Source organism: Myxine glutinosa, chromosome 6 (assembly GCF_964187855.1).
Source record: "Myxine glutinosa chromosome 6, kmMyxGlut1.1, whole genome shotgun sequence".
In the NCBI taxonomy this organism is placed as follows: Eukaryota; Metazoa; Chordata; class Myxini; order Myxiniformes; family Myxinidae; genus Myxine; species Myxine glutinosa.
In genome coordinates, this window is record NC_136266.1 from 153,155,093 (window position 1) to 153,179,416 (window position 24,324).

General features: G+C 47.9%; 1 protein-coding gene across 2 annotated transcripts; it reads left to right on the forward strand.

The window, feature by feature from the left end:
* The first annotated feature begins 1,818 nt into the window (after window positions 1-1,818).
* On the forward strand, window positions 1,819-15,358 carry LOC144892680 (uncharacterized). Of its 2 annotated transcripts, XM_078780766.1 has the most exons (4): window positions 1,819-2,091; window positions 13,623-13,763; window positions 13,897-14,283; window positions 14,368-15,358. In XM_078780766.1, the coding sequence occupies exons 1-4, from the start codon at window positions 1,842-1,844 to the stop codon at window positions 15,183-15,185; spliced, it is 1,596 nt and encodes a 531-aa protein (XP_078636892.1). In that variant the 5' UTR covers window positions 1,819-1,841; the 3' UTR covers window positions 15,186-15,358. The 2 variants fall into 2 exon arrangements, with proteins under 2 accessions (XP_078636892.1, XP_078636891.1); XM_078780765.1 differs by having other exon boundaries at window positions 1,826-2,091; window positions 13,897-15,358.
* The last annotated feature ends 8,966 nt before the right edge of the window (window positions 15,359-24,324 follow it).

A 24,324-nucleotide genomic window follows, 5' to 3' on the forward strand; every position in this document is an offset into this window, starting at 1 on the left:
TCTGTCCCTGCCGTGCTGGCCTGTGTCTGTGTCTGTCTCTGCCGTGCCGGCCTGTGTCTGTGTCTGTCTCTGCCGTGCCGGCCTGTGTCTGTCTCTGCCGTGCCGGCCTGTGTCTGTCTGTCTCTGCCGTGCCGGCCTGTGTCTGTCTGTCTCTGCCGTGCCGGTCGGTGTCTGTCTGTCTCTGCCGTGCCGGCCGGTGTCTGTCTGTCTCTGCCGTGCCGGCCTGTGTCTGTCCCTGTCGCTGCCGTGCCGGCCCGTGTCAGTCGTTGCCGTGCCGGCCCGTGTCTGTGTCTGTCGTTGCCGTGCCGGCCCGTGTCGGTGTCTGTCGCTGCCGTGCCGGCCTGTGTCTGTCTCTGCCGTGCCGGCCTGTGGCAGTCTCTGCCGTGCCGGCCTGTGTCAGTTTCTGCCGTGCCGGCCTGTGTCAGTCTCTGCCATGCCGGCCTGTGTCTGTCCCTGCCGTGGCGGTCTGTGTCTGTCCCTGCCGTGGCGGTCTGTGTCTGTCTCTGCCGTGCCGGCCTGTGTCTGTGTCTGTCTTTGCTGTGCCGGCCTGTGTCTGTGTCTGTCTCTGCCGTGCCGGCCTGTGTCTGTGTCTGTCTCTGCCGTGCCGGCCTGTGTCTGTCTCTGCCGTGCCGGTCTGTCTCTGCCGTGCCGGCCTGTGTCTGTGTCTGTCTGCTGTGCCGGCCTGTGTCTGTGTCTGTCTCTGCCGTGCCGGCCTGTGTTTGTGTCTGTCTCTGCCGTGCCGGCCTGTGTCTGTCTCAGCCGTGCCGGCGAGTGTCTGTTTGTCTCAGCCGTGCCGGCCAGTGTCTGTTTGTCTCAGCCGTGCCGGCCTGTGTCTGTTTGTCTCAGCCGTGCCGGCCTGTGTCTGTTTGTCTCAGCCGTGCCGGCCTGTGTCTGTTTGTCTCAGCCGTGCCGGCCTGTGTCTGTTTGTCTCAGCCGTGCCGGCCTGTGTCTGTTTGTCTCAGCCGTGCCGGCCTGTGTCTGTTTGTCTCAGCCGTGCCGGCCTGTGTCTGTTTGTCTCAGCCGTGCCGGCCTGTGTCTGTTTGTCTCAGCCGTGCCGGCCTGTGTCTGTTTGTCTCTGCCGTGCCGGCCTGTGTCTGTCTCTGCTGTGCGAAGCGTGCAACACCCAGCCTGCTATGTATACGTCTCCCATCCAAGCACAAACCTAGTTTCTGGGATGACAGGATTATGCGTGTTGAACCTGAAAAGTTTAACTTCCAGGAAAGTGGAGACTCCTTGGTACATGTGTGAGACAATTGCAGTGAGAGGAAAACGAAAAACAAGTTTCATATGTCCGTGTGTATTAAACAAGAGGAACAACTCAGCATGATGCTGATGTCGTACACGTAAATTATACCAACACATCAACTTCAAACTGGGATGGCATCCACGTGTTACTCAGGTCTTTGAAGACAGAGATTTTTGGTCACAAATACCTGGAATTAGAGTTGCCGATCCAGCTTTCGCCCTTATTCTGGGCTCATCAGGATAACGTTATCCCAACTCAATATTTGTGGTGATAAAGCTGGATATGTTTACCGTTTAGCTGGATATGTGATCAAATTGGATAAGATGATGACACACAAAACATTCCAAACTGAGTTAAGAAAATAACATGTATAACTTTTCCGTGATTAACATGAGCTTTGTATCCTTGGCAGGTCATCGGTGAAATGGAGAGCTTCTTGGAATGGCTCCAATCACAAGGACTGAGAGAAGAAACAGCCCAAGCGGTGATCGATAAGCTTGGAATTGAGAATCAGAAGGTTATTCGAGCTTGTACTGAGTCGGATCCATTGCGGGACGAGCTCCTCTCTCTCGCCAAAGATAAATTTCAATTTGCAATGTATGCTGACTTCTGCAAATTTATGAATTCTTTTTCGAAGCCGCAAGATGTCCAGATTGCAGGTTCTTCTCTTTTAGGAAGCATTTTCGTCAACTTGGAGAATGTTATTCGGGAACTTTCCATTTTCTGTGAAAAGATTTACGGATCCCAAAATGTGCACCTGGACCACGTTTCTGGTTTCTGTGGAATCGGGCTCGGTGATTTCTGCAGTCTCCAATTTCAGGATGATGGATTGACACCCAAATCTGGTACGTGACGTATATTTATGCCTCCGTCGACCAAGTCAAATGTCAAAGTCTGTAATATGTCTGTAACTTGAGAATGGCTGAAGGGATCCAATTTAAACTTGTTGCAGACATGCATAATGATTTTAGGATTAACTGATTAGATTTTGGGGTCCCGAGGTCAAAGAACAGAGGTCATTTCAGGTAAAAATGTGATTACTTGAGAACAGCTGAATTGATTTATATCAAACTTCGTACAAGTATTATAATGATTTAATAAAATGGACAGAGGCATATCGGTCGACGTCGTGACGTCGAAGAGTGTCATTCTCGTTTAAATGTAACATAGCGTGTCAAGAAGTAACCTTTGTGTTCTGATTAATTTATTTATTTTTTTAACCTCTGTCACCAAAGGTGTATGGAGGTTATGTTTTCACCCCAGTCTCTGTTACTTGTCAAAAAAGTTTTTTATGCACATTAGAATGGGATGTGCACATCAGCTGACTGAATTCAACCTCCATCTATTTTCAAGGTCAACAACCGTTTCAAATTTCTAAAATCCTCAATTTACATCCGATTGACTTAAAATTTGAATAGGATTTACATGTCAACTTTCTGAATTCAACCACCAACTATTTTTGAGATAACTTTCGGCCAAAAGGTCAAAATAGGCCAGATTTCTAAAATTGTCAATTTTCATCCAATTAACGTAAAATTTGAAGACGATTTGCATATCAGGTCACTGAATTCAACCACCAATTATTTTTGAGGTCAAAAAGATACTCCACTGAATGCCATTCCATTTTACTTCATTGTATTATTCGAGAGGATTCTTGAGAAAGTAGATGGAGGGTTTTCCAGACGGTGCTTTCGGAGAGACATGGTGAGGGTGTGAGATTTGTCAGGATTGAACGACATGAGAGGATTTTCCAGAGCATTGGATAGATCATTAATTAGGACCAGAAAAAACACAGGGCCCAGAACACTGCCTTGAGGAATAGAAGGGGAACAAACGTCAGCAACAGATTTGACCAGACACCTGCAGGATTTGGCAGAGGGAGACAGGTTTGAGAGTTCAGTCTTGAGAATAGAGAGCTGGAGTAGCGAGCCGGATACTTTATCTTTTGCCAAGTGTTGCTCTATGAGTGATTTTTCACTCGTGTGACTCATTTTTCACTCGACAAGTGATTGTTGCCTGTGAACAAGATTTCTGAAAAAATTGTGGACGGATTTGGATGACATTTGGCGGAGAGGTGGCGTATGTGACGAGGATGAAATTATTAGATTTTTGGGAGATCCGAATCCGGATCCGGCTTGTACAATTTTAAAAGTGTTTCTTCACCATTTGGAGATGGAGCCAAAACCGATATATAGCATGATATCTCAAAATGTTATGGACGGATTTTGGACAAAACTTGGTGGACAGGTTGGGTATGTGACAAGGACGAATCGATTCGATTTGGGTGAAGATCTGAATATGGTTTCAGATACGAGAAATATATTATTTTAAAGTGATTCTTCACTCTTTAGAGATCAGGCGAAAAGCGATATATAACATGATATTGTTATGTCTGGGGGTAGAGGAATATCTAGAGTCAGATAGATCTGTATAGGTAGGTATCCAACTGTCGCGACAGGGAATCTACGCTGTAATAAGTTCTATGGTAGTCCGTTTGTCGGTATAAGCTGTATAGATGTCCCCGCTACGAGGGAGCAGGGCGTGTTAAATAGTGCAGGGATTATGGATAAGATTCCTTTGTTTGTCGTCCCCTCTGGTTGCCAAACCTTTGTCGCTTATGGCAATGCATACTCCTATAAACACTTAGATAGGTCCTTAGTGCGCAACAGTAATTAAATTCCCTTCCCTTGCAAAGACTGTGGAAGTCAAGCAGAAAGCCAGGACGGGGCGCCGCCGATGGGGCTGCCGCCGGCCACACCTCCGGCTGGCCTAGCAACCAGCCTCGTGGCAAGGCTAGGGGCCACGCCCAGGAGGACTGTTGATTGGGCAGGGGGAGGGGTGAGAACACCGCAGTGCGGGAGGCACTCGGCCAATGGGAGGGCGCCAGCGAAAGGAAAGATTGGAGGAGAGTCGACCAAGGTCATAAAAGGGTGCGCTGCACGACATTTTGGGGATGTTGGCACGAAGTTTTCATAGTGAGCAGTTGCATTTGCTCTCTGGTCTCTTGCTCTTTCTCTCCCTTTTGGCCTGTTCTTCTTCGCTGGTCTCTTGACGCTGCACGACGTCTCTTGTCTCTGCGCTTCCCTTCTTTGTCTTGGGAGGTCCGGGTGGTCGTTGGTTCGCCATCTGCGTGGTGCTTGGAGTGGTGCTGGGGCCTCATGTGCGATCGGCTCGGTGCTTGGAGTGGTGCTCGGTGCGTCTGGGGCTTGGAGCGGTGCTGGGGCCTCGTTTGCGATCGGAAGGGGTTCTTCGTGCCGGAGCTTGGAGCCACGTGCGGACAAGACGACGAACAGATAAGGCCGCACCCCACATACACCAAACATAACGAACGTTTCTTTTCGTAATTCATTCCCTCGTTACGTATCCGAAATCTGTTGTGTGGGATCCCAATTTAGGACCTTTATTTATCATCGCGTTTCCCTGTCCCGACCTTTATTGTGAATGAACCCTTATATTATTTTCCTGTATATATATATATATATATCTGAATGCAGTTTTCCGTGTGGTAGATTTACTCGGTAAGACTGCAGGGCTCTTGCGCCGCCCCCCCCCCCCTCAATCCCGCGCACTTTGGTGTCACTTTTTTTTTTGGGGAGTCCGCCATTGAGTTTTCGCCTCGAGAGCTAAGGCCTGCGCAATCGACTTCCGTGACGGGCTGATTTTAATCAAAGGCGGCCACACGACAATTTAAAAAAGTTGTGGATGAGTCATGGCAAAACTTGGGGGATGAGTTGTTTAGGCGACAAGAACAAACCGATTGGATTTTGGTTCAGGTCCGAATCCAGATCCAGCCTATCGGTGGGATACAAAACATAAACTGTTCAGCCTGGCGGAGGTATGTGCTCTACCGAGTGCCGTTCTCGTCTTGATCTGTTTTTGTGTTTGAATCCTTGGGATTGTCCTGCAAAAATTCTGGGGAAGCCGCTTCCGGTTCCTCGGGTGACGTGGTCGTCTGTGCTTCTCCCGATCAAGAGATAAATTGCGATAAATTTTCTCACGATCGTTTTTGTCGAATTTCTAGTTTATTTTGCTGTGTTTACGTTTACTGTGTGCTTCAGGGTCAAGCTTGTTTTGTAATTGGTGCAAATTTGTGTGTATTAGTCGGATTTTTCGGACTGTGCAGCACCAGGAAATTCCAGAAATTGTTTTCTGAATTTCACAATCTTAATTTTATTTAAATTGAAGTTGATACTTGAACACGACGACGACGACGCCAACAACAACAACAGTCATTTTAAGGCCATTTTCTCTGCTCGAGCGGGGGCTAGCCTTGCGGGCCCCATGACGATCTTCTCCATTTTGCCCCATTTTCTGCATCTCCCCTTGTTAACCCCCTTGCCCGCATTTCTTCTTCCACCACCTTCAGCTAAGTCTTTCTCGGTCTTCCTCTGCTTTCTTCATTCATTTCCATCACTCTTCTCAACCAGTCACTTTCATCCTTCCTCAACACATGACCAAACCATCTCAACCTGTTTCTCTTCACAGCATCCATCACAGGCTCTATTCCCATCATCTTTCGCAATTCATCATTTGTCTTCCTCTCTCTCTCAACGAAACTCCGCACATCCGTCGAACCATTCGCATTTCCACCCTTTCCAACCTTCGTTGCTGCTCTACGTTCATTACCCATGTCTCGCTCCCATAAATCATAACACTTCTCACACATGCAGCATACACCTTTCCCTTCAGCTTTCACGACACTCCCCTCCTCGTCAGCATGCCACTTCGTTCCCAAAACTTCTTCCGTGCACATCTCACTCCAGCAACCGTTGCCGAGTCTTATCCATCTTCTCCAGTCAGCATGTCTCCTAGGTAGCAAAATGTTTTCACACCTTCCAGCTTCACACCGTCTTCAAGATCCAACTAAACATTTCCTCCATCTGTAGCTCCCTCTATGCGCACCTTACACTTGAATGTAGCTGCCACACTGGTTAATGACCCTCGTAGACCACTACATTTTTGATGAACCCACTCAGTGCACATTGTACATTGAATGGAGTTCACTCCGACACCCTTCCTGCACACAGCACACGGCCACGTCCCATTTCTTTCCACCTCACCACATGCTTTACCACTTGCCATCACCTTCGTTTTTCTGATATTCACCTTCAGACCTTTTGTCTCCATACATTCCTTCCACTTGTTCATCTTCTCCTTCAATCCATCCGTACGTTCCTCAATCAACACCAGATCATCTGCATACAACAACTCCCACGGTAAACCCTCTTTTACGTTCCGAGCCAGCACATCCATCACAGCTACAAATAGTGGTGGACGTACGACTGACCCCTGATGCACTCCCACCTTCACCTCAACCTCACTACTGTTCCCGTCCTTCATCCTTGCAGCTGTGCGCGCTCTCTCGTACATTGCCATCACTACTCTGATCAACCATTCCTCCATTCCTAACTTCCTCAATGCCCATGTCACTACTTCGCATGGAACCCCATCAAATGCTTTCTCCAGATCAACAAACCCAAGAAACAACTTCTTCCTCTTCTCCATGTACTTCTCCTGCAACTGCCTTTCAATAAAAAGCACGTCTGTCGTTCCTCTTCCTGGCATAAATCCAAACTGCATTTCGTCGATCTTCACTTTCTTCCTTATCCTCCTCTCCAACACCCTTTCCAATACCTTCATTCCATGCTCCAATAACTTTATCGCTCGATACGAGCCACAGTCCAGAGGGTCACCTTTCCCTTTTTTTAGAGGGACGAGGGCACTGAGTTCCCAATCCACTGGAATGTGGCCTTCTTTCACCACCAGATTACAGATCTGTCATTCTCTTCACGCCCCAACTTCCTGCTACCTTCAACGTATCTCCCACAACTCCTGCCGGCCCTCCCGCTTTTCTACCCTTTATTGCTTTTATCGCTTCCTCAACTTCCTTCTAAGTTATATTCTCTGCCGGTCCTAAAACTGGGTTACTCTCTATGTTGCTGTCCCATTCATTCTCTGCATTCAACAGCATTTCCATATATCTCTTCCATCTTCCTTTAATTCCATCTGGGTCCACAACAATTTGTCTCATTTCATCCTTCAAGCAACTCACCCCCATCACATCACACCTCTCTTTTGCAATCTGCTTTGCAATCTTGAATACCGACCCTCTTCTGAATCCAAGCGTTCTCCGAACATTTTCCTGCATGCCTCCTGCGCCTTTGCTACCTCTTTCTTTGCAGCCTTCTTGGCTGCCTTATAACTTTCATGCTCTGCCCCCATACCCCTCGCCTTCTGCCACTCCCTGAACGTCTTCCTCTTCTCGTCAATCCTCTTTCCAACCCCATCATCTCACCACCATGTTTCTGAGTGCCTCGGTGGTCCTTTTGTCCATCCACATACCTCACCAACGGCTCCCAACAGACTATCTTTCATTGTCATCCAACCACTTTCAAGCTCAACCACATCATCCTCTACCATACTCAGCCTCTTTTAATGCCTCCCTCACTCACTGTCACCTCTTTCAACCTCCACACCTTCATTCTTGGTTGGTACTTCATCCGCCAAGCTCTCCTCGCGCCTTTCACCCTTATGTCGCAGACAACCAAGTGGTGCTGTGAAACAGCTTCCTCCCCCGGGATCACCTTTGTGTCCCGGAGGTGCCCCCTATCTCGCTTACGCACCATCAGGTAGTCGACGGTTGTCGTCGACCCACCTGACGTGTATGTGACAAGCTTATTAACCTCTTTCTGGAGCTGAGTATTGCAAATCCACAAACCAGCTCCATCAGCCAACTCCAAAATCCTTTCACCTTCTCCATTCCTCACCCAATACCGGTAACCCCTGTAGTGAAATCGTATTCGTACTGAACCCGGGGGTGATGCTCGCTGCTCGTTGACACCGCTAGGGGCGTGACTATAAGACCCGCTGCTGCGGACGGTGCTCCGAGATTTCTCCTGTGACACGTTACATCTGGTAGACTCGCTAACGGTACGCCAGCATAGAATATCCAGCTTGCTTGCATTGAATGTTATGAATGGTCCCATGTGATGTCACATCGTATACTTATTGTATTTCCTGCATTACAGGATGATGTTATGATCTAAATGGAATTAAACCACCAGTTGGACTAAAGTTGTGTGGACCTGATTGGTTTTCCACAACACTTAATTCCATTTATATCTACCGACATGGCTGGCAACAAGACGCTGGCGGTTGCCGTATTCTGCGCCGACCCGCAAGCCCCGGATGGTGGCTTGCAACTGAAGCACTGGCTCAGAACATTGGAGAATCATTTCGACGAGCCTGAGACCGCGCCGACGGCTACCGCGAAGCTAGCAACGCTTCATTCAAAAATCGACTACAAGGTGTACAATTCCATCGCTCAATTCGCGACGTATGACCTCTCGATCGCGGAGCTCAAACGGCTGTACATAAAGGAAAAAAGCCCGGTGTATGCACGATATTTGCTGCTAACGCGACGTCAGCAACCCAACGAGGCGATGGACCACTATGCCCAGGAGCTCCGGCAGCTCTTGCTGGACAGCATCAAGGAGCCACGGACTCCCGCGCAGGCTCAGGATGATCTTCTTTTAGATGCCTTCATTGCAGGGGTCACCTCCCAGGAACTAAGGCTCAAGCTCTTAGAGAAGACCTACCTGACCTTCGCTACGGCACTCGAGCAAGGGAAAGTATACACCGAAGCGCGGATGCAATCGAACACCTATGATCGCACGCGCCTCTTGGCGGGCACTACACTACACGCCCGGCCGGAGAGTGCTACCGCCGAGGACGCGGACCTGCTCGCGGAACTCCGGGATGCTCCGGAGGAAGACCCAGTCCTGACGGCTGCCGTTACGACCAGACCCAAGGCCTTACGCGGGGCCGCATGTTTTTTCTGTGGGGGGCCATGCCATGCCCGGCCCGTGTGTCCGGCACGAGACGCTATATGCCATTTGTGCTCGCAAAAGGGACATTACGCGAAAGTGTGCAGGAAAACGGCACGCGGCTCATTGAATCGCGCGGTCGCGGTCGCGCGATCGCGGCGACCTTGAATGGGCTCATTGCGGAGCCTGCGAGCCGAGCCCGAAACCCGGCGCCTTACCCGTCTTCGAAGGGGAGGGCCCCTCTCTGCGGGCCCCTGGGCGCTCAGACGTCCTTGGCGGGCGTCACCGGACAGCCACCACAGTCTCATCCTCAATCGGGCACGAAGTACGTGTCCTTGACCAAACTCCGGGCCACGCAAGGGGCTTTGAAGCCTCGCCAAGCCCCAGCGGAACGTTCTCCTCGTGTCGTCCACGAGCTAACGGTGGCCCTCACCCCGGAAAAGGCGATTTCGAATACTACGGAGGCCTTTTCCTGCCAAAAGTGTCAAAAGGCGTTTTCAAATACTACGGAGGCCTTTTCCCGTCAGAATTGTCGGATTTTGAATCGCGAAACACCGGAATGCTTGGGAAAGCCCTCTGATGGCATTAATGGATTCCCCATGGACAACGCAGACTCCGGCCACGACCGCAAAACTGCTGCTGGCATAGGATCCACCCGCGAGGCTTGTCCGACCCTTCGGGGGGCTCAGTCCCACTCCCAGCAGCCTCGTCTGGCCTGGCTCAAGCCCTTATTCCCCTCATGGTCGAAGGCCATTGTGTTCGGGCCTTGGTGGATACAGGGTCTACGGATAGTTTTATCGACCAGCGACTTGTGCTCAGGCATGGATGGCGGATCTGGAGGTCTACGAGACGGATCTTCATGGCTTCCCAGGGGCTTCGACTCAGCACGAAGGGGGAATGCCGATTGAAACTTGTGCTAAAGGGACGGGTTTTCCCTGATGTACACCTTATGGTTTTACCCGCTTTATGTGCTGATATTCTGTTAGGACACGATTTTCTTAAGCTGCATGGACGTCTGGTAATGGAGTTTGGTGGGCCTGACACGCTTGTTGTGGGGGCGGACGACGCACTTGCGGTGTGCGCCCTAGCGCAAATGGACATCCAGCCGCTTTCGCTGTTCCCCAATCTAACCTCCGACTGCACCCCTGTCGCGGTGAAATCACGGGGCTACTCTCGCGCAGACATGCAATTCATTGCGGACGAAACGGCTCAGCTCTTGAAAGACGGCATCATAGAACCTAGCAGGTCGCCGTGGCGCGCCCAGGTCTTGGTGGTGCGCAGCGAGGCCCACCGCAGACGCATGGTAATCGACTATTCCCAAACGATTAACCGCTTTACACAGCTGGATGCCTACCCCCTTCCGGGGATGGACGCGCTGGTGCAACAGGTGTCCCAGTATTCGGTCTATAGCACTCTCGATCTCCGTAGTGCGTACCACCAGATCCCCATCTCTAGGGCGGATCGTATCTATACCGCATTTGAGTCGGGGCAGCGGTTGTACCAATTTACGCATTGCCTTTTGGGGTAACGAACGGGGTCGCTTGTTTCCAGAGGGCCATGGATGACCTCATTGCGCGGGAGCACTTAACCGATGTTTTCGTCTACCTCGATAATCTTACGGTTTGTGGATATGACCAAGGGCACCATGATGCTAATCTGAAGCGCTTCCTTGAGGTCGCGCAGAGGTATCGCTTAACTATGAACGAGGATAAGTGCCAATACTCCCTACACACGATAGATCTTCTGGGGTACACCGTGACCCATGGCTCTGTCGCTCCGGATAAGGAGCGTCTGCGACCTTTGCTCGACATGGCCCCTCCCTGTGATCGGGCGTCCCTGAAGCGCGCCCTCGGGCTATTCGCCCATTACTCCAAATGGGTGCAAAGTTTCTCCGCGAAACTTCGCCCCCTCGTGGCCTGCGACACCTTCCCACTGAGTCCGGCCGCATTGGCGGCCTTTGAAGGCCTTAAGGCCGACATCGCCCGAGCCACCGTGGCGACAATCGACGAGAGCGGCTCTTTCGTCCTCGAAAGTGATGCCTCGGATCAGGCCATCGCGGCGACCCTCTCCCAAGGGGGGCGTCCCATGGCTTTCTTTTCACGGACTCTTACCACCGCTGAGCGGAGACACTCGTCTGTCGAAAAGGAAGCGTATGCGATCGTCGAGTCTATTCGGCGATGGCGCCCGTACTTACTCGGGCGGTGCTTCCAAATCATCACGGACCAGCAAAGCGTTGCGTTCATGTACGACACCTTACACGCCCAGCGCATTAAGAATGAGAAAATCACTCGCTGGCGTATCGAACTTGCCGACTTCTGTTACACCATCAAATATCGCCCGGGGAAGGATAACCGGGCCGCCGATGCCTTATCACGACCGGCTACATGCGCGGGTATCACCTCTTTGGAGGGCCTACGGGTGCTGCATGCCACTGCGGGCCATCCCGGCGTAACGCGTTTCGCTCATTTTGTGCGGTGTGGCAATCTCCCATACTCGATTGACGATATCCGCCGTATCTGTCGCGACTGCGCTATCTGCGCGGAAATCAAACCGCGTTTCTATAACCCTCCCATGGGGACTCTGGTTAAGGCTACGCGACCGTGGGAACGCTTGGCGATGGATTTCAAGGGCCCATTGCCGGTGTCGAGCGGCTCTCGCTATCTGCTCACTATCGTCGATGAGTACACGCGATTCCCCTTTGCTTATACGTGCGCGGACATGACTGCTGCCACGGTGATGCGATGCTTACAGAACTTGTTCTCAATGTTCGGGTACCCGGCCTATGTCCATACCGATCGGGGTGCGGTCTTCTTGTCTCAGGAGGTGCACGGCTATCTGCTCCAAAATAACATTGCTTCTAGTTACACCACGCCGTACAGACCCCAGGCTAATGGGCAGATCGAACGCTTCAACGGGATTATCTGGAGGGCCGTCATGCTCAACCTCCGGACCCTCGGCCGGGGCCTCGATAAATGGGCTTGGTCGCTACCTGCGGCGTTGAACTCGATCAGGGCTCTCCTGTGTACGGCAACCAACCAAACTCCCCACGAGCGACTTTTCCACCACCCCAGGAGCACGGGGTGTATACGGTCTTTGCCCAGTTGGCTCGCTGGGCCCGGGCCGGCCTACCTTAAACAAGCGGTTCGCGCGAGCAAGTACGACCCCCTAGTGGACAAAGTGCAGATTCTCCAGGCTAATCCTGAGCATGCTCGAGTGATGACGACTGATGGCCGTGAGACTACTGTCTCCGTCCGTCACCTTGCCCCTTGCGGGGTCGCCGACCTGAGTAGGGAATCGGACGGACCGACCGAACCCATCTATGAGACTATGGCCTCTCCTGACGCTCCCATCGCCGAAAGTCTACCGACTCTCCCCACGCCGGGTCTACCTGGGCCCGACGACTTGGAGTTACCCCCTTCGTCACCCGACCCTGATGGCGCCTCCGACGCCGGGGACACAGGGATGCGTGATGCCGTACCCGGGGAATTTCGGACGCGTGCTGGCAGAGAAATTCGCCGCCCGGCCCGATACGGTTGGGTCGACTAACGTTCCGTACCCTGTTCGTGCTGATGCTCGCTCGCTTCTAGCCGCACTGCCGTATAATTCTGACGGGGGGGAGAATGTAGTGAAATCGTATTCGTACTGAACCCGGGGGTGATGCTCGCTGCTCGTTGACACCGCTAGGGGCGTGACTATAAGACCCACTGCTGCGGACGGTGCTCCGAGATTTCTCCTGTGACACGTTACATCTGGTAGACTCGCTAACGGTACGCCAGCATAGAATATCCAGCTTGCTTGCATTGAATGTTATGAATGGTCCCATGTGATGTCACATCGTATACTTATTGTATTTGCTGCATTACAGGATGATGTTATGATCTAAATGGAATTAAACCACCAGTTGGACTAAAGTTGTGTGGACCTGATTGGTTTTCCACAACAACCCCCATGAACTCCCTCAAAACCGTCTGTACTCCTTCCCACATGTCCATTTAGGTCTTCTCATACCACTACAACTTCCTCATCTTTCACGTTTTCCATCAGCTTCTCTATTGCACACCAGACCTTGTCCTTCTCTTCTTCGCTCGACCGACCTGCGGAGCATATCCCGAGATGACGTTCACCAAGAGCTTTCCAATCATCATTCTCACCACAATCAACCTTTGACACACTCTCGTCACACTCACCACACTGTCTACAACCTCCTCAGAAAACAGGACACCGACACAATGCACGCCTTCCAGGCACCCTTGCCACACAAACTTATATTTCTGTATAAACAGAACCCAAATCGCCGCCTTCTTATTTCCAATAATCTCCAGTTTAGCAGTACTTGGACATGTTAAATAGGGTGGTGTATAAGAGTGATGCAGAATGCAGAAGACTGCTTCAATCGGACTTAACATCCGGAATTTTTCTTTCACAATCTTTAACTTCATTATTTCATTTATATTGAAGTATACATTGTATGGCGTAACATGTTCGATAAATTCTCGAGATGGTTCTCAATCTCATTTCCCTGCAAAAGACTGACGCTGATTTGTACACAGGTGATATCGATCCTGTAAATGTGGAAGGCAAACAACACGACAATGATTCATCTGTCACAGAAGATTCAAAATGTGCTTCTGCAAAGGAAGGTTCAGATGATATTCACATGCCAAACGGAAGTGCTTCCTGTTTTTCAACTGGTGAGTGGAAACGTAAAAAAATAACATGAAGCCTTTTGTGTGGAGAAAATGTAAAATTTTCAGAAAAGTGTTAAATATTTTACATTTTGATTTTGACCAGAAAAAGAAAATGTTGTGTTCTTTGTTTCTGCAGAACAATCAAGAAGTAAGATGGGACAAATAAGGTCCATTGGCAGCGTGACAGTGAGGAAGAAGCCTTTTTTGAAGAAACAATCACGAGATCAAGTCTCACTTCCTGTAAAATACAAGTGCTTGTCTGGGCCTCACAACACCAAGATTAATATGAAATTAAACAAACACAAAAAGGTTCAAAAAAAGCAAGTACGTTGTAAGTCTAATGTGGGCAGAAAGGATTTTGCTTCAACGAGTAACATCAACATCCACATGAGGATCCACACTGGAAAACGTCCTCACAAATGCTCTGTCTATGATAAAGGTTTCTCTCAAAAAAGTGTTTTGAAAAAACATATGATGATCCATACAGGAGAGCGACCTTACAAATGCTCAATATGTGATAAACGTGTCTCTCAAAAAGGCTATTTGAAATTACATATGATGATCCATACAGGAGAGCGACCTTACAAATGCTCGATATGTGATAAAGGTTTCTCTCAAAAAAGAGTTTTGAAAAAACATATGATGATCCATACAGGAGAGCGTCCTCACAAATGCTCGATATGCGATAAAGGCTTCTCTCAAAACAGCGATTTGAAAAAACATATGAGGATCCATACAGGAGAGCGTCCTCACAAATGCTCGATATGCGATAAAGGCTTCTCTCAAAACAGCGATTTGACTAGGCATATGAGGCTTCACACAGGAGAGCGACCGCAGACATGCTCGATATGCGATAAAGGCTTCTCTCAAAACAGCGATTTGACTAGGCATATGAGGCTTCACACAGGAGAGCGACCGCAGACATGCTCGATATGTGATAAAGGTTTCGCTCAAAACAGCGATTTGAAATCACATATGAGGATCCATACAGGAGAGCGACCTCACAAATGCTCGATATGTGATAAAGGTTTCTCTCAAAACAGCGATTTGAAATCACATATGAGGATCCATACAGGAGAGCGTCCTTACAAATGCTCGATGTGTGATAAAGGTTTCTCTCAAAACAGCAGTTGGAAATCACATATGAGGATCCATGCAGGAGAGCGACCTTTCAAATGCTCCATATGTGATCAAGGTTTCTCTCAAAACAGCAATTTGAAGCAACATATGAGGATCCATACAGGAGAGCGCCCTTACAAATGTTCGATATGTGATAAAGGTTTCTCTCAAAACAGCAGTTTGAAATCACATATGAGGATCCATACAGGAGAGTGCCCTTACAAATGTTCGATATGTGATAAAGGTTTCTCTCAAAACGGCAAATTGAAAAGTCACATCAAGATCCATGCAGCAGAGGTGGTCTGAAACTCAATCTTTGCTGTCGTCCATGTTTCATTGCCATGTGTGATGTGGGGAGAACCCCCTTGTTGTAAAATTGTTTGTTTTTCATGTCAAAAAAGAAGACTCCTGCCCATGTTTTTCATGAAACTTGAATTTATGAATGGTTTCATAATAAAGAGAGGTCCTCAAAGTACAAATGCACTGTCGTGTGTTATTGTGAATATGTAATGGCACATCATGATCAATTATATTATCAGTCGGTGGAGAGTTTGGAGTTGTCCACATCCCCATAAGTAATCCTGATCAAACCGAGTGTTGATCGCCAAACCAGTCGAAAGCATTGCATCGATAGCATTTACCATCATAGCTTGACTGCACTTCATGCCATCACTGATTGATCCCAAGCAGCTCAGTTACACAGGTCCCAACGTGGAAGGCCACACTGCTAATTGCTCCCACATTTTTCTCAACATCAATGGTAAAGCATTGTTAATGGAGGGAATAACTTTGAACACAGAACGTAAACATATTTTAAACAGTATCACGGTATTTTGAAGCAATTTCAATGGTTGCTGGAAGACAGTGCAGCATGAATGTACAATCATACTGGCATAATCATAAGACTTCAAACGAACAAAAACAATATACCTATTTTGGGGGGCAAACCCCTCCCATGCCCTACCCCACCCGAATTTATAATGCCTTGAACAAATCTTGGTGTATCACAGGTGATGAAGGTTGTGATCAAGTTTCATCAAAATTGTGTGTGTAGTTTCTGAGAAAAAAACAAATACTTATTCTGCGGGGGCAACCCCCATGGACCCCCTTAGACCCCGACTTTTTAAATGCCAGAAAAAATTGTTGGTACATCACGGGTGATGAACAGAACGTTATGGTCAAGTTTCATCGGAATTGTAAGTGTAGTTTCTGAGAAGAAAGTAAATTCCTATTTTGGGGGCCAACCCCCTCCCCCCTCCAGTGGCGTATCGAGAAAAATGACGCTCGGGGCAAGATGTCAAATTTCCGCACCCTCAAAAATCACATGCTGAATTCAACACAAAGCCCAATGAAATAACTTTATTACAAATCAAATTAGGTGTCGTGCATTTGCAAGTAAACAGTTACAGTTTTGTTTTCTGTCTTTGTTTTGTTTTGTTTTCAGAAAATTCTGGAAATTATTTCAAAAAATGAATCTTTGATAAATTGTATAAAAATTGGCCCAACTTATTCCATAAGATGCCAGAAGTATTCCAAAAGCATAAATACAATGTCACTTCCACGTCCTCGCGTTAGTAGAAGAAAAACATAGGGGCAATACCCCTGGTGCTCACCTGGCAGAATAAACAGTACACTGCACTGAATAAAGGTATTTTAAACCAATTTGAATGGTTGCTTGAAGACAGGGCAGCATGTCGAATCATATTAACATAATCATCAGACTTTAAACAAACAAACAAAAAAAGAACTTTTGGGGGGCAGCCACCCTCTCCTCACCATGTACCTCCTCAGACCCCATTTTTTCCAATGCCTTGAACACAAACATTGGTACATCATGGATGATGAAAGTTGTGGTGAAGTTTCATCAAAACTGTGTGTTGGTTCTGATAAAAAAGCAAATACCTATTTTTGGGGGCAAGCCCCCCCCCCCACCCCCATAGACCACCCAAGACCACAATTTTTCCAATGCCTTGAACACAAACTTTGGTACAACACGGGTCACTCACTCACTCACTGAGTCACTCGCACTCTCTCACTCTCACTCACTTACTGACGCACTCACTGACTCACTCACTTACTGACTCACTCGCACTTACTCACTTACTGACTCGCTCACTCGCACTTACCCACTTACTGACTCACTTGCACTCACTCACTTACTGACTCGCTCACTCACTCACTGAGTCACACACTCACTCACTGAGTCACTCGCACTCTCTCACTCTCACTCACTTACTGACTCACTCACTTACTGACTCACTCGCACTTACTCACTTACTGAGTCACTTATTCACTCACTCACTCACTCACTCACTGACTCACTCACACTCACTCAGTGACTGACTCTCACTCACTCACTGAATCACTCACTTACTGACTCACTTGCACTCACTCACTTACTGACTCGCTCACTCGCACTTACCCACTTACTGACTCACTTGCACTCACTCAGTTACTTGCACTCACTCACTGACTGACTGACTCACTCACTCACTGACTCACTCACACACTCACTCACTACTTACGGACTCACTCGCACTCACTCACTTCCTGACTCACTTGCACTCACTCACTTACTGACTCGCTCACTCACTCACTGAGTCACACACTCACTCACTGACTGACTCACTCACTCACTCAGTGAATTACTCACTGTCACACACACTCTCTCACTTACTGACTCACTCGCACTCACTCACTTACTGACTCACTCACACTCACTCACGTACTGACTCAATCACACTTACTCACTTACTGACTCACTCACTCGCACTTAATCACTTACTGACTCATTTGCACAAACTCACTGACTCATTTGCACTAACTCACTTACTGACTCACTCACTCGCACTTACTTACTGACTCGTTTGCACTAACTCACTTGCTGACTCATTTGCACGAACTCACTTACTGACTCATTCTCACTCACTCACTTACTGAGTCACTCACTCACACTCACTCACTCACTCACTGAGTCACTTGCACTCACTCAGTGACTGACTCACTCACTCACTGAATCACTCACACTCTCACTGACTGACTCACACTCACTGACTCACTCACTTACTGACTCACTTGCACTCACTCACTTATTGACTCACTCACACTCACTCACTCACTGAGTCACTTGCACTCACTCACTGACTGACTTGGACTGACTTGCACTCACTCAGTGACTGACTGACTCACTCACTCACTCACTGAGTCACTTGCACTCACTCACTGATTGACTCGCACTCACTCAGTGACTCACTTACTCACTGAGTCACTTGCACTCTCTCACTCGCTCACTGAATCACACTCACTCACTTACTGACTCACTCGCACTCACTCCCTTACTGACTCACTCATACTCACTCATGTGCTGACTCACTCACACTTACTTACTGACTCACTCACTTGCACTTACTCACTTACTGACTCACTTGCACTCACTCACTGAATCACTCACACTCACTCACTGACTGACTCACACTCACTGACACACTTACTGACTCACTCTCTCTCACTCACTTACTTACTGACACTCACACTTACTGACTCACTTGCACTCACTCACTGACTCACTCACTCACACTCACTCACTCACACTAACTTACTGACTCACTTGCACTCACTCACTGATTGACTCGCTCACACTCTCACTCACTCACTCACTCACTGACTCACACTTGCTGACTCAATCACTCGCACTCACTCACTTACTGACTCACTTGCACTCACTCCCTTACTGACTCACTCGTACTCACTCACTTACTGACTCACTTACTGACTCGCTCGCACTCACTCCCTTAATGACTCGCTCGTACTCACTCACTTAATGACTCACTTGTACTCACTCACTCTGACTCACACTCACTCACTCACTGACTCACACTTATTCACTTACTGACTCAATCACTCGCACGTACTCACTGACTCACTAACTCACACGTACTCACTGACTCGCACCCTCTCGGTCACTTGCACTCACTCACTCACTGACTCACTCGCACTCACTCCCTTAATGACTCACTCAAACTCACTCACTTAATGACTCACTTGTACTCACTGACTGACTGACTCACACTCACTGACTCACTTGCACTCACTCACTTACTGACTTACTCACTCGCACTCACTCACTCACTTACTGACTCACTCGCACTCACTCACTGAGTCACTCACACTCTCACTCTCACTCACTGACTCGCACTCTCACACTCACTCACTCACTCACTGACTTACTCACTCACTGAGTCACTCACGCTCTCTCACTCACTCACTCATGACTCACTCGGACTCACTCACTGTCACTCTCACTCACTCACTCACTACATCATTGGGTTGACTGGACTACTCCAGAAACCTCCTCCCCCCCCCCCCCCCCCCCCCCACTGACCACCATCTCAAGTCAAGTCTTTCTTTGACCGTGATCAGACTTGCGTGAGCATGGACGTTCCATGACTTGACGACCACACAATTTCGTTCACCTGAGGTGAGGGTGAGGCACAATGTGTTATTTGAGGAGGGGGAAGAGTGAAGCAGGAGGTTGGGGGAGATGGAGGTGAGAGTTGGAAGGGGGAAGAAGCGGGGAGGACGCTTTGAGGAGGAGGGGTGAGAGGGGGGAAATGGAGAAGAAATGAGGGTGGGGAGATTTGAAGGGGAGAGGTGAGGGGAGGATTTGGAAGGGAGGAGCAAGGGGGAAGATTTGAAAGGGATGGGTGATGGGGAAGATTTGGAGGGGAGGGGTGATGGGGACGTTTTGGGGGGGGGAGGGGTGATGGGGACGTTTTGGGGGGGGGGAGGGGTGATGGGGACGTATTGGGGGGGGGAGGGGTGATGGGGAAGTATTGGAGGGGAGGGGTGAGATTGGATTTTGGAAAGTGTACGATTAATGGGAAACGAACATTCGTCGGTTCCTACCGACGCTCCCTCGCACTCGAGGAGTAGGGATAATACTCCTGTTCGTCTTCGTGAAAACGACAACACCGCTGATTCGGTAAATAATGAAATAACCCCAGATAACCCACCTGTGGTGGCAGATGCTACGTGCAGTGAGGAGATGGAAGAAAATCCCATTGTGGTGACAAAGAAACGAAGAGCACCTGGTGCTTGTAACTCCAACATTACTTTGAAAAAGGTAGTGTTGGATAAAGAGAGTGTGGGTGCAGACGCCCTGGAACGTCTTTCTCAGGTGTCCACAAGCTGTGTTGACACCAGGGAGAAGGAACATGAATTAATTAATTCTGAAACATTATCGGGCAGCACCGAAAACCTGGGAGAAAAAGTAGATGGTGAGACTAAAGATGATGGTGAGCCCATTAGTGAGCCACCACCTTCACTACCTGCTGAGACCGAGCGGATTGGGAATGTCTCAGCCCCAAGCTCCTCTTTACCCCTGCAAGATCTAAATCATGACACTGGTTCGTCAACTGAGCCAGTGAACATCTCCCTGCAGGAGGGTGAAGCCGAGATTTCAGCTCCTGCTGAATGTCCCGGGTACCAGAGTGAGGATGACTCTACCATAGAACATTCCAGCAAATCTTCGGACTTGGCTGGAATCAAAATGGGGACTGGGCAGACTGATATATGTGACCCGGGCGGAGCTGTTTCTGATTTGTCAGATTCAGAGGATGAAGTTGAGATGACTGAGTTGTCTCAATCTTCATCAGATCAGTCATCCATAGCCCCTCAACTTGTTATTTCTTTTCTGAATGACACCTACCGACACCGAAATGTGATTGTAAAAGATCATTTTGCTGATTTAATTTCATTCATCCAGGCTGCAAAGGACATAATTAGGAGGCCGGATGAATTTCATTTAACAAGGTCGCTGTTTCATCGGCTTAGAAAGGCTGTTACAAAAGCAGGGAGCGAGATTTCCCAACAACCGCTCACGCCTTTTGATAATCCATGAAAAAAATCACCTTTGGAACCTTAAATATGAATGGCGGAGGTGCAAGCCAAAACCGCCAGGTTCAGGTGAAAAGTTTATTTGAGCGCAAGAAAATTGATGTACTCTTACTCCAGGAAACCCATATAATTCAAAATGGGGAGTACGACTGGTGTCGCCTCTTTAAAGGACAATGTTTTTTTAGTAACATGTCTTCTTCTTCTGCTGGTGTAGCCTTTTTACTCAGACCAGGCCTAGTACCTGAGTCATGCCTCTTCCAGGAGGTGATTAAAGGCCGGTTTATTTCATTGGAACTGGTCATTAATAATTTTCGGTTTACACTATTCAACGTTTATGCACCAAGTGAGAGTGTGGAACGAAGAGCTTTCTTTTCATCTTTAATTCGACACATGCAGTCGATAGATCTCAATAATTGTATTTGCATGGGGGGTGACTTTAATTGCACCTTTAAACCCAGTATAGACCGAAATACAGCAGAACCTCATCCCGAAGGTAGTACTGATTTGTTAAATTATTTTTCGGCAGTGGGTGTGCTAGATGCATGGAGACTGCATTACCCCAACAAATCTGAGTATACTTGGGGATGATGTGCCAATGGGAGAATGACTTTCGCTAGACTTGACCGTTGGTACATAAACTCACAGTTCAGGAATGCGGTTATCTCTCCAAATCATTTTCCATCTTTGTTTTCTGATCATCATTTAGTTACCATGGGCCTCTTTTTCCCTCAACCCTTACGCAAAAGTGCATACTGGAAATTCAATACCAGTCTTCTCGAAGATGCTTTGTTTAAAGACGCCTTCCGTGCTTTTTGGGTCATCCAACTTTCAAGAAAGCCCTCTTTCTCTTCTTTAGCATTATGGTGGGATAACACAAAAGCTCAGATTAGAGTGTTTTGTCAGCAGTTTGTTTCAAATGATACTGACGTAAAAAATATAACAATGGCTTGTTTAGAAGCTGATATTATACGGTTAGAGTGTAAACTGGCTAAAGATAATATCAGAAGAGACCACAGGTTATTGGTTGAAAAGAAGGCTCAACTGAGAGAGCTGATTCAGGAGAAAGCAGCAGGCCTGTTAATCAGATTAAGAATAAACAATTTAAAGGTATCAGACACCCCGAGTAAATCTTTTTTCCAAATGGATTTTGTAAATAAGTCACCCAAAACCCTTTTCTCTGTACAAGACTTTAGGGGAAACATGGTTGCCAACCCTGGAGATGTAAGGTTGTGCATTAGAGAGTTTTTTTCAAAAGTTTATGCAAAACAAAATGTTTGTGAGCAAACCATGGAATTTTTAACTTCTCACCTTTCATCCCTAACTGAGCCTCAGTGCCTGGGCCTGGATTCAACAATTACTTTGCCTGAGCTAACGCAGGCCCTAAGTGAAATGGACTCGGGGAAAGCTCCTGGGATTGACGGCCTACCGGCAGAATTTTTCTTGGCTTTTTGGGACCTTTTGGGCCCTGAATTATTGAATGTCCTGGAATCATCCTTGGTGCTTGGAGAACTCCCACTAAGCTTCAGAAGAGCAGTGGTGTCGCTGATTCCAAAGACTGGGGATCTACGACAGATAAAGAATTGGCGGCCGGTCTCGTTATTATGTACGGACTACAAAATATTGTCGAAAGTGTTGGCCAGTCGGTTGAAGACGGTAATCGGTGACCTAGTCCACCATGATCAGAATTACTGCATCCCAAACAGATCTATTTATGATAATATTTTTTTGATTAGAGATTTAATGGAATGTGATTGCTTGGAAAAAGATTTTGGGATAATATTCCTTGATTTGGAAAGGGCTTTTGACAGTGTGGATCATGTTTTTTTGTATCGTGTGCTAGAAGCATGTGGCTTTGGTGTCAATTTTAGGGCCTACGTGACTTTGTTGTACAACAATATATTTAGTTTATTTAAAATAAATAACGAACTCAGCTCTCCGGTACAGGTTCAAAGAGGGGTGAGACAAGGATGCCCGGTTTCTGGGTTGTTATTTTCCTTGGTAATGGAATCACTCCTAATTTTATTTAGGAAAAATATTTCAGGAGTGACAGTATCCCCTGGGAGTCCTTCAGTAGTTGTATCGGCTTATGCAGATGATGTCTGTGTGGTTGTTAAGAAGGAGAGTGATATCCAAGCACTTGTTGAATGTTTAAATCTTTTTTGCCTCGCTTCTTCTTTGAAGTGTAACTGGGACAAGAGTAAGGCCTTATGGATTCCCTGTCTCAAGAACATTCCACCTGGAAGAGTGCTGGTACCACCTGTGCATCTACCAACAAAGTTAAAATGGGTGGAAGACGGAGTCAAATACCTTGGGGTTTTCCTGGGATCTCCACATTACGTCCTCAAAAATTGGGACGGGATTGTTGAGCATGTCAAAAAAAGACTGGGACTGTGGAAACGAGCTCTGCCCCACCTTTTCTACAAAGGCAGGGTTCTAGTGGTTAATAATTTGGTGGCTTCTTCCCTGTGGCATAGGTTTATCTGCCTTCAGCCGCCAGAGGCACTACTAAAGGCAGTGCAGAGGCTACTCGTGGATTTTTTTTGGAGTGGTCACCATTGGTTGCTACCAAATGTCATATGTAGCCCCTTGTTTGAAGGTGGCCAGGGACTGATCGACATAAAAAGTCGTATCATGGCTTTTCGGCTGTGTACCATACAGCAGTTGCTGTACAAGGAACGACTGCCAAGCCGACTTCTGGCCTATCACGTGCTGCGAAAAGCAAGCGGGCTCGGATGCGGCCCTGAACTTTTCTTAGTCCAACTCCAACATGTCGACACATCTCATCTACCATCATTCTATCAGAGCCTTCTGAATGCCTGGCAAAGCCTTTCGACTAGTCGCCAGCAAGAAACCTATGCTACAAGCATGTTTGTGGAAGAACCCCTTTTTTACAACCCACTGTTTCCTGCAATTCCAAGAAGCCGAGACTTTTATCAACACTTTATTACAGCGGGCATAATCAAAGTGTTGGACCTCCGCCATGATTCTGGTTGGGGGTGGAAGACGGTGCAAGAGATAGCTGATATGACTGGAATATGGTCAAACAGAATAATCGGAAGAGTACTAAAGGAAATAGTAAAGAAAAGCTTCCAACTTGGACTAAGATGGACCCAGGAAGTTTTGGTGACATCCAATGACTGGCATTTTCCTGGTTTATTGGTACAGCCTAGTCACGGAGACTTGCCCCCAATTAGTGAGGGACAAAACATTTTTCAGAAATGCAGTAGTAAAGACCTGTATCGGTTATGCACTGCAGTTCTGCTTGGGAACTCACCGTTAAATGGAGTGGCCAGGTGGAAAGGGCTAATGCCGGAAGGACTCCCATCTGAGCCTGTATGGGAATCAATATACAGTAAGCTGGTAAGCAAAAGGACAGGTGACCTCCAGTGGCGAATGATACACTGGATCATTCCGTCTAATAAATTAGTGAGTCATTTCGCGCCCACATCTACGTGTTGCCCGTTCTGTGTTTACACAGAGGATGTGTTCCATGCGTACGTTGATTGTGCAAGGCTTGTGCCTTTATTTCAATGGCTGAACTACATGGCTG

Excerpts from the sequence above, each read along its gene's own strand:
- LOC144892680 (XM_078780765.1), top strand. The coding sequence starts at position 1,842 with ATGTATGCTGACTTCTGCAAATTTATGAATTCTTTTTCGAAGCCGCAA. Across the intron at positions 2,092-13,622 it reads TGGATTGACACCCAAATCTG|GTGATATCGATCCTGTAAAT; the intron begins GTACGTGACGTA and ends ATTTGTACACAG. Across the intron at positions 13,764-13,896 it reads TGCTTCCTGTTTTTCAACTG|AACAATCAAGAAGTAAGATG; the intron begins GTGAGTGGAAAC and ends TTGTTTCTGCAG.